This window comes from Saprolegnia diclina (assembly GCF_000281045.1).
Source record: "Saprolegnia diclina VS20 unplaced genomic scaffold supercont1.9, whole genome shotgun sequence".
Taxonomy (NCBI): domain Eukaryota; phylum Oomycota; class Saprolegniomycetes; order Saprolegniales; family Saprolegniaceae; genus Saprolegnia; species Saprolegnia diclina.
In genome coordinates this window covers 1,105,523-1,115,936 of record NW_008246076.1, presented here as the reverse complement: position 1 = coordinate 1,115,936, position 10,414 = coordinate 1,105,523, and the positions used below count along the sequence as shown (strand labels likewise).

Here is a 10,414-nt window from a genome sequence, read left to right as displayed (position 1 = left end):
GCGCGCGTCCTTGGCAGCGATCATCTGCGATGGAAGCCGCCTTGCAGCCTATGTCAAGGATGAGAAACATCGACTGCAGACGCTGGTGCAGACGCAGCCAACGCTTTTTCATCCGCAGACCGTGCTCGCACCGGCACTACACACGCTGTTGCCCGACCGCCTACCGTGGTGCGAGACGCTTCTGCTCTCGACGGTTCAATTAGCTCCGACGAGTGCCGCACCAAGCAATCGGATGACGGCTCCTGACGCCAGCCTCGTTTTGCGAGTCCTGCACTCGATCCACGCGCTGAATGGCGCGACGCTGCAAGCGCTCGTGACACTGTGGGGTGCTATGGCCCTTGACGCGATCGCGACCTTCTTGATCGCGCTGGACGCGGATGCTGTCGGTCTAGAGGCTAGCGTTCTGGCGGTGGTGACGACGACGACGCTGCAGGCGATTCAAACAATCATGGAGAAGGAGACGGCTTTGTGGCGTGTCATGGCGAGCTCAACGGCGCGGGTCCTCTTGGCAGTGCAGTATACATCGTCGATAATCTTGGATACGTACCTGGCAGCGATTGTCAAGGCAGTCGGTGATACGAATGCGCTGCACGACGCCTGTGTGTGGCCGCTACTGCAAGATGCCACTGCGATCGGCTTGTCGCTGTCTGGTCAACGAACGCTGGCCTCGGTGATGCTTAACGTGCTTCCCACGTACGAAGACTAGGAAACGCTGTCGTTGGTGTCGTCGGACGTGGCCATGAAGGAAGTGGTGCTTGGCCCGTGCTGCCGCGACTGCCGTCGCTTTGGAGCATTTTGCGATCGTCGACAGAGGTCAAGTGGGTGGGTATGCCGAGTCAACGAATACCTTGTGTGACCAAGCGGCTGCACAACTGCTGACGACGCGCCTGTCGTGCAGCATCAACGATCGTGCGACGTACCGAAGGTCCGCGTTGCAACGTTCATGAAGCGCCACGCTTTGGTCATCGAGACGCAAAACCACAAGGTGGAGCAACAGCGCCGAACGCGCACGCTCGTCGCGTTGCTGGATGACGAGCACAACAAGCGCAAGATGGCGTCTCCTGACCAAGTCGAAGTGGCTGAGATATCAACACCCAAGCGCCAGAAGCTGCCGACTTGCAGTTAGCCATTAAAACCGTATCTACCAGTATACGATGTTCTCGATGTTGGTCCCCGTAGCTTCAGATCATCTCCAACGCGGCGCCGCTGTCACATCAGCACAGCCGCGTAGACGCCGTCTTTTGGACGAGCCCATCAGGTGCACCACCACGTATCGGAGGCATGACTGCACTGTGGTTTTCGACCAAGCTAGCGATCGAAGGCACAATACATCCATCACAAATTTCCCGTGCTTGAATGTGCGTGGGCAGGGTCCTACAGCGAACGGACATGGATTAAACATGAACCGTACACAGTCACACAGCACTGACGCACCCCCAGATTGCATGCTGTTCAAAGAAATCATGAATTTAACTTTAAGCTTAGTCGTTTATTATGAGGTCTTGACCCTCCCGCGCCGGGAGGGAGTTTAGGCCTCATTTCGTCAGCAATTGGCGCCGAAGTTTGCTGGTTGTTATCCGGATTTTGTGCTTGCCTTGATTGGAGAAGAGTTGTTCCTGCAAGAGCCCGAGCTTGATTGTAATCGATGTACAGTACGTGAATATTTCCTTCATCGCGATCAGCACTCTCGACTTTTTTTGCAATCCTTGTCAAGAGCATGAGCGTAACAGATGGAAGGAGTACTCGCAATTGAGACGTGCTTGAGACTAGTAATTTGCTCCTGTATTTGCAAACCCCTCTCGAGGTTTAAATTTGCTATTTGTACATTGAAACGTAATGCGAAAATAGGAGAGGAACGGCACCCAAACTCGGCTCTGCGTTGCACCGTTTGTCGCCAAGCTCCGACCAACTGCCGTTTCTGTCACGATCCTCAACAGCTGCTGCATCACGCGCAAGATTAGAGATCGGAGCGATCTCGCTCACGTTCAAAGTATCGTGGCACCGATGTGCCCATCTGAGTCGGAGGCGTTGGAATACAGTGACTCTCATCACTTTTGAACAAATGTGAGTTTGAGAGTTTGGTCTCAACGGTGCCATGCACCAATATATAGTGACCGGATAACTACAGTATCCGGACAATTGATAGCTCACAGAGCTCTTGTTGCTCTCTCGCAGCACTCAGCGACTCTTACTCTCTTCTCAGCCCTCAATGCCACGACCTGATCCTTACCACGCCGCACCAATCAGACTTCACCAACTAGGCAGGGGCGTTACGGCCACATCTTCCAGCCACAACGTGCAAGAGGTATATTTATTTCAACCTCGATAAATCTGCGCTACTCCAGCGGTTTGAAGCCTTTATTCAGAAAGTGGTGCTCTCTTCGGGACTTGAACCCGGACCTACCTGGTGGTAAACCAGTGTCTAAACCGCTATACTAAAAGAAGTCAACAAGGACACCCTTTCTTGACTGCTTTCAAAGACAAAAAGGCAAAATGGCTGGTCGCTCCAAAGAGTTGTCCAGTCGCTCTTCCCCCACAACCCCGTGCAACGAGAACTGAGCGCGGCTGCAGAGTGAATGGCCTTGTGCACGGTACTGTATTGTACATACTACAGTCGAACCTCCCAGAGCACACCGGTGTCACTGATAATGGATCGAACACTTTGGCACGGTATATGGCTCATGTATCCCAATGCGCCGCGAGCTCAAGTTGGGGTCACACTACGCAAGCTCACTGCGGGGTGCCAATATGCAAGAGAGACACAATATTTCGTATCGTCAAAGACACGTGCCTGCGTGCGTGTGCGTAGTATCCTGTCAACGGCCGCAATCATGCCCGGCAGCTATGCCGGGCCTATTTCAAATCCCCTGTTTTTCAAAGATTCAAAGATCGCAGACCGCCTAGTATCACTTTGCGCACGTTCAAGGTACGTGACAGCTCAGCTTCTGGATGACGGAATTCCAGTGCTGAGTTTAAAATATTGCGTTAAATAGTTATAGCATTCTTGTCATTCGCACTTCAACTGATTTGGTTAAGCTCATATTAAGGGCGCAAATTTTCACGATCCCAGCCGCCTTTCAAGCTTGCAAAACAGCACTGCTTGCGAGGTACTCTTCCAGCAAGGTCAAGGCGAAGGAGAAGAATTATTCGTTAGAGTCTAATGCATTTTAATACAATATTTGTAAAATAAAAGCAAAACGCATTAAACAAAACATAACTCGACAACCCCGTGCAAAGGCTACTAGATACTGCACAGTAAGTAGACTTATCTTGAATCGATGAAGCCTTGCAGTTTGAAAATACCCGTCGTGCGCTCTATCATGTATAATGGTGATATCACTTGACTTTGGCATGTGTCAACAACCCAGTGTTTTCCGCATGTTCAGAGTGTTGGGTGACCGTTGCACTTGCTACGGGGCTGCAGCAGGGGCTGGGGCTGCAGTTCGAATACTGAGGGGCCGTAAACAGCTGTTTATGGACCTTGGTAAAACACATGTGAGGTGGCAAACACTTGCTCGACATTCGCTGGAGCAGTTTGGCGCTGTCCTTATCACTCACTTTCCAATTTGCCTCGTTTCGTCCATCAGAGTCAAGCAGCATGGGGGTACCTACAACAACGCCCGAGTTGTCGCAGCTCGTTGTCGACTTGTCCGAGGCGCGAGCCGCGTCGCGCGAGCTTCAGAATGCGCTCAACTCGAACGACGAGGCGTCAATTCCCGCCGCCGTCGATCGCCTCAATGTACTCACGACCAAGCTCGGTTTGGTGAAGTGGACCATCGACGACGACAAGCTCGCGGACTCGTCCAGCCTCTTTGAGCGCCTCCCAGTTCTCACCACGATCCTTGACGATGCGCTCACGTCATCGGAGCCTGAGCCCGACTTTTCGGACAAAGAGGTGATCACCCACGCGAGTGGTGGCGCCGTCCTCTACGGCGTTCGCTTTGGTGTCTCGGGCAACGACTTGGTCCAGCGCGCGGAAAAACCACTGTTGCAGCCACCAGCAGAGTGCAAACTCAACGGTCCGATTGCCAACACGATCACGGCCTACGAGCAGTTTGCAAGCGCCGAGGCCGCGACGACCTTCCGCACCACGGTGCAATCGTGCGGCAAGTCGTTTGGCCTTGACGCCACGGGCTCCTACGGCTTCTTTGGTGGTAGCGCTGGTCACAACTCGGGGTCCAGCGCAGAGAGTCGCAACTCGACGACGTCGGCGGCAATGACGACGTCGGTTGCGCACGTCACGTACGCCTTTGTGCCGGTCAAGTCGTTCCGGCTCGACCGTCCGTCGATGCGCCTTACGGACGAGGCGATCAACGATGCGAAAAACGTGACGGCGTCCACGGCGGCGGCGTACTTTCTCGAGGACTATGGCTCGCACGTCTCGAGCGGCAACTACCACCTCGGCGGCATCTACTGGAAGACGACCGAGATGCGCACGAAGGAGGCCACTATCGTTCGCGAGATGACCGAAGCCTGCCGCAAGCACGCATCGTCGCATCTCTCGGCCGAGTACGGTGCGTTTGGGTACGGCGTCGGCATTGACGTTCGCCGTGGCACGTTTGAGGCCAGTGCGGATGCGTCCGGCTCGAAGAAGGAAGCCCGTCAATGCGACATTGAGACGCGCCTCGAGCACACGGGTCCTCATGCACCAAGCTTCACCATCTTCTGCGACAAGCTGCATGCGAGCAACCGAACGTGGCGCGTCATTGACCGCCCGGCGTCATCTCAAGCGCTCATTGGCGTCTGGGACCTCCTCGCCGAGATTCCTGACTGCGCGATTGCGGCCGACCTCATCCGCAAGATGTGGCTCACGTCCGCGCAAGCGTTGAGTGCAGTACCGTGCGTGCGCAAGGTCATGGAGCGTGCGCGTGTGAACGCGTGGCTGTGTGACCCGTCTGTCGGGTCCGAGATCCTGCACGAGAAGGTGGCGGATGCAACGGCGGCGTCGCACCTCGCTGATCGGCACGCGCAAGGCATTGTGGCGGCGCTTCAACACGGCAGCAATGGCCATGGCGAAATGGTGCTCGACTTTTGCCTCTTTCTTGCGCGTCTCGACAGCGAGTTTGACCTGGAGCTCACGGCCAAGCACTTGCGCAAGCCCGAGATGCAGCGTGCGCTTACAGCCGCGGCAAACACTGCGTCGCCTGTTACGCTGCAGCGCCTCAGCGACGTCTTTTTCCATGTGATCGAGCCCAAGCTTGCGTACGCCACGCCGGTTGTGAAGCTCGACACGGCGTTCTCCGATTCGCTCAAGCGGTCGCGCGCTCTCACAGCGCCCGAGACGACGGGGGCAGTGTGGGAGCCACCGAGTGTCGAAGTCGGGACGTTACCCGAGGCCGTCGAAGAGCTCTGTCGCCCGTACTTGGATGTGGTCGTGCCCGCCTTGCGCCAGCTCCAGGTCCGACTCGGCGCATTCCTTGTCAAGAATTTAGAGTCCGGCAGAACACCCAAGCACCAGGCGTACTGGAACATTGCGCAGCGATACGGCTGCTACCCCGAAGGCTTCGCCAACGACCTCACAAAAGAGCATATCGAGTCGTTGGTGAGCGAGCTCCAAAGCGCGTTCAGTGTCGAGGAAGTTGTCGACGAAAGCGGCGATGAAGAGGCGCCGGATCCGTCGCCGTTTTCCGCCAAGCCTACGACGCCAGAGGGTCGGCCGCTCAGTCATCTCGTTCGCGTCACGCCGCGGTCAAATGTGACGAACGACCCGCGAGAGCGCATCTGGCACACGCTCAAGCACCGCCTGGGTCTCGAGAAAGAGCTTTTCGTTGCCCAAGGCGGTGCTGCCAAGCCCGCGGCCACACGCGCCGTGCGCGGTGCCAAGGCCAAGTCATCGGCGACGACGGGCGAGTCCGCGCGGTCAGTGATGCTTGATGCACTGCTGGATCTCACTGGGCCGTTGACGCCCACCGCGCGCGCCGAGGTATTTCGTCTGATGCTCGACCGCCGCCTCCTTGTGCCATACCTCGTGCCATCGGAAACCGGCCTTTTTCGGTCGGAGGCCACGCCACTTGGTCTCATCGAGACGTTCATTGGGAGTCAACATGCTTCGTTGATGCGCGATACGTCCATCACGCGCGTCGCCGTTCTTTCGGAGCGTCCGACCAAGAGCAGTGTGACCAAAGACTGGATCAAGGGCATCTTCCACGTCGACTCGATGCACTGCCTCGACCGCAACCACGGCAATCACGTAACATCGGCGACCGTCGCGGAGCTCGGATGGGGCTTTGTCAAGCGCAACGCCGAGTTTACGCCCGTCATGGTGCTGCATGTCGTCGGCAACTACAAGCCACTCGTGCCCTTCATTCGAGCATTTGCGGACGCGGCCATTGTCGACGTTGGCAACGCCGACGACGAGGATGTGGCCGTGGCCTTGTCGCACGGCTGTGTTGTGCACTGGCGCAACGCCAACGAAGACGAAGACGACGAGGCGATTGACGGCAAGTCGGACGACGTCTTTACGCTCGCCATGAACTGCGCGAATTCAACGTCCCATGGTCGTATCACCGACTACATCTTGGACGAGACGGCGCCGCCCAATGCTCGGTGCGCGGTTGCCGACATTTCTCTGCCGACGCTTCTTTTACCGAGCGACGTTGTCCCACCGACGGCAACAAATGCACTCGAGCGCACCAACTTTGCAACGTTGCGCCGCGAGACGTTCCAGCTCCAGCTGCTCTTCGCCCAGGAGGCCCAATTCCAGATCAAGCTCGAGCGTGAGATCAACGTACCCGACCGCCAAGTGCTCACGCAGAATATTCGAAAGCTCAAAGACCAGCACGCGGCCAAGGTACGCGTCGTCAAGTCCAACCCACTCCTCTCGTACTTTTTGCGCGTGCTCGAGCAGCCGCATGCAGCGAACCGCGAGATGATGCTCATCGACCTCGAACGACGCCTTGCCACGAGCTGCGAGGCGATCAGCCAGTCGGCACGGGACCAGTACCGACTTGCGCGGGACGCGTTCAACAAGCACGGAAGCGCCAAAAACCGCAAGGCGTACGCGGCAGCGCTAGAGATGTGGAGCATGATGGTCACGGGCATCGAGCATCTCTGGCGCGAGCTCTCGCACATCTTTAGATCCGACCCCAACAAGTACCGGCGTCTGCCTCGGCTCGCAGCGCAGCACCTTCTCGATGGCTTTCCGCTCGAGCTCATGGACGGTGACGCGGCCATGGTCAACATCACATGGATCCGCGCCGTCTTCAACCAGCTCGGCGATCAACTGCCCAAGCGCACGCGCATCTTTGTGCTCTCGATCATGGGCGTCCAGTCGGCCGGCAAGTCGACGCTGCTCAACTACATGTTTGGCGTCCGCTTGCGCACGTCCGTCTCGCGGTGCACGCGCGGCCTCAACATCCAGCTGCTCAAGGTCGATGGCTCGGCTGCGTACGACTACGTTCTGCTGCTTGACACGGAAGGCATTCGGTCGCCCGAGTACGTTGGCATGGACGGCAGTGCGTGGCGTGACAACCGCATGGCGACGCTGGCCATCTTGCCATCCGACGCCACCATCATCTTGACCAAAGGCGAGTCGACGGTCACGATCAGCGAGATCCTCCCGATTGTGCTCTCGGTCTTCCTCGGGTCCGAGCTCGCAGAGCAGTACGGTAGCTACCTCACGGCCAACCTCTTCTTTGCGTTCAACCAGATCGACTTGACGCAGTCGAGCAACATGGAGACGATCGTCGACACACTCATGAAGGACCTCCGCGAGAACGCAGCCAAGATCGCCGAGATTCGTGCCAACGAGATCAGCCTCGAAGGCGCACCGTCGGTTGCGTCGTCCGTCGAGTACTTTCGCGACTTCCGTGCCGACATCTCCAACATGGACGGATGCGACGTGCGCTTCTTTGGTACGACGCACGGATCGAGCGGGCCGCCGCTCGACACGCCCGAGGCCGCGTACGGTGGCAACCTTCTTCGGTTTTGGGACCACATCAACGCCCGCGCTATGGAGCGTGGCGCTGACTGGCGCGGCCGCACGATCGACGAGTTCAACGAGGCGCTTCTGCGTGTCTGGACCTGCATCGGCACGGCCAACTTCCAGCTCAACTTTTCGGCGGCCCATGAGCAAGTGGCGTACGAGAACTTGATGCGGCGCATGACCGAGCACACGCGGGAGCTCGCCAAGCTATACTCGACGGCGTTCGACGACATCCTCAAGCGCATTTGCGACGACGACGCCAACGGTGTGCTATTTGAGCCCGGCAGTACGAAGTACGCGCTCTTCCTCGATGGCCAAGTCGTCGACGCAGTTGTGACGCTCGACGTCAAGGTGCACGCCGACCTCTCGCAGGAGAAGTTTGCGCAGTGGAAGGCAACGCTCGAGCGCAAGTGGGTCGACCTGAAGCACAACCAAGCCGAGCACTCGAAGCGGCTCGTCCAGGACAAGGTCGACCACGTCTTTCTCTTCGAGTCGCACGTCAAGCGCTACAAGAGCGAGCTGCAAGATAAGCTCACGCGCCGCATCGAGCAGCAGGGTGACATTGAAACGGCAAAGCTCTCGTTTGACTCGATCTTTGCCGACATGCTCGGTCGCATCAAGCTCGAGCACCCACCGCTGGATGTGCGCCACCGGGTCGAGGAAATCGTCTTCAACAACGATGTGTTCTCGCTCGACCAGCGTGTTGAGCTGCGGAAGATCTTGGAGGGCAAGGTTCGGACGCGAGACATTGGGCCCAAGGTGTGGTGGGGCAACCAAGTTGTCGAGTGGTTCAAGGGCACCAAGCAAATGAGCCCCAAGGACGCTGTGATCGACGCGATCAACGATATCTTGAACGCCGAGCTGGCCAACGTCCCGCGGTACCTTGACGACGTCGTGCTCAACGTGATGATCAAGGTCAAGATGTTGATCTTCAAAGAAGTGCCCGCATCACTCGTTTCGACGGCGCTCGCTGCGCTCTACCGCGGCCTCGTTGACAAGTTGATCAAGATTCAGATGCGCTGGGACCTCAACAACAGCGTCGTCACCAAGTTTGCCGCGTGCAAGCCGAGCATGAAGGCGTTTGCCGAGAACATCTGCAAGGGCCACAAAGCCGCGGGCCTCCTCATCGTGACGCTCGATGGGTGGCTCCAGCACCACCTTCACGAGGCGTTCGAAGAGCAGCTCGTCAGCGAAGTCGCGACGAGCCTCAAGAGCCAACGCTGGGTCCAAGACGCGCAAGCCATGCAAGCCTTCCTGGACAAGGACCTTTTGAAGCGCGTGCGAGCTGGCTCCACGACCCGCGTCCTCAGTGCGATCCAAAATCCACTGGCGCATGGGGCTGAAGTCAAGACGGAGCTCATTTTGGCCAAAGTACAAGAGTGCCATGATCGCATGGCCGAGGCCATCGTCGACAACGTCAAGGAAAGCATTGTTGTCGCGGCAGCCATTGCAGGCAAGGTCAACACGCGCCGCAGCGAGCGTTTCGTGCATGAGATCCGACTTGCGCTCCAAGACCGGCTCAAGCTCAGCGGTACGAGCGTACTTGTTGAGAACCTACCCAAGGCCGACAACGACGTGATGAACTGCGACGAGCAAGGCCCGGGCATCTTCACGAGCAGCTCCAAGCCCAGCGTCCTTAACGCCGTGCTTCAGAGCATCGATACGCACAAGGCCCAGCTGCGTGCATCGACGGGCGTCAGCACTTCCATGGCGACCAAAGTGCTCGAGCTCATCTGCGACGAGTCCTTTGGTGCATCTAGCGGTGTCATCCCGCGCTGTGGCAAGCCGTGCCCCCACTGCAGCTGCCCGTGTACCAAGGCGTTGGGCCATTCCAGCTTCGAAGACGACAAGCTCCACGACACGTACCATCAACCGGCCGGCTTGGTGGGCGTGAGTTGGTCCGGCTCCGCTATCCTCGTCGCTGAGAGCTGCGCCACAAGCGTCGTCGACGACAATACCATTCATTTCAGCGACGGCAAGGTCACTCCCTTCAAGGAATTCGACACTGCGTTCCCGGGCTGGGCTGTCCCAACTGTGACGCAGCGGTTGCCGCTGCGCGAGTACGTTTTTGCGAAGTACCAAGACGCGCTCGTGGAGCAGTACGGCCATTTCAAGTGCAAAGATATCCCAACCTCATACAACCACGACTTGGACGACCTCGGACGCACGATTGACCGCCTCTGCATGGGCATATAACTTCCCACGGCCATCCTTTTGGAGCCTCCATATTGCATAGTAGTACGACGAAATTTACATGTTTCTTGATATTCCTTTTCCCCACTGTGCAGCTACGCCATGCAATAGCTACGCCAATGGCTTCTGGCGCGGGGCCGTCATTGTGTTGAGATTGTGCACTCTTTGGTGGTTGCTGTCACCGACCCGACGCCATGTTGTCTTTGGTCGACGACAAACCAGTATTCAACAAATCAGTATTCGAAGCACACGACCGCTTCCACGACTCGTTGCCACAACAGGTCGGGTGGGCCGAAT

General features: G+C 57.5%; 2 protein-coding genes and 1 pseudogene across 3 annotated transcripts; 2 read left to right on the top strand and 1 right to left on the bottom strand.

Moving 5' to 3' along the window:
• Window positions 1-56: 56 nt before the first annotated feature.
• Window positions 57-1,164, top strand: SDRG_03997 (hypothetical protein). Its single transcript, XM_008609646.1, has one exon. The coding sequence runs from the start codon at window positions 233-235 to the stop codon at window positions 704-706; it is 474 nt and encodes a 157-aa protein (XP_008607868.1). The 5' UTR covers window positions 57-232; the 3' UTR covers window positions 707-1,164.
• A 1,209-nt stretch (window positions 1,165-2,373) lies between these two features.
• SDRG_03996 lies at window positions 2,374-2,445 on the bottom strand (annotated as a pseudogene). Its single transcript has one exon. The product of its transcript is annotated as a tRNA-OTHER (tRNA).
• A 1,153-nt stretch (window positions 2,446-3,598) lies between these two features.
• Window positions 3,599-10,188, top strand: SDRG_03995 (hypothetical protein; the record flags this gene model as incomplete). Its single annotated transcript, XM_008609645.1, has 1 exon — window positions 3,599-10,188. One exon carries the CDS (start codon window positions 3,599-3,601, stop codon window positions 10,118-10,120), a length of 6,522 nt encoding a protein of 2,173 aa, XP_008607867.1. The 3' UTR covers window positions 10,121-10,188.
• Window positions 10,189-10,414: the final 226 nt, after the last annotated feature.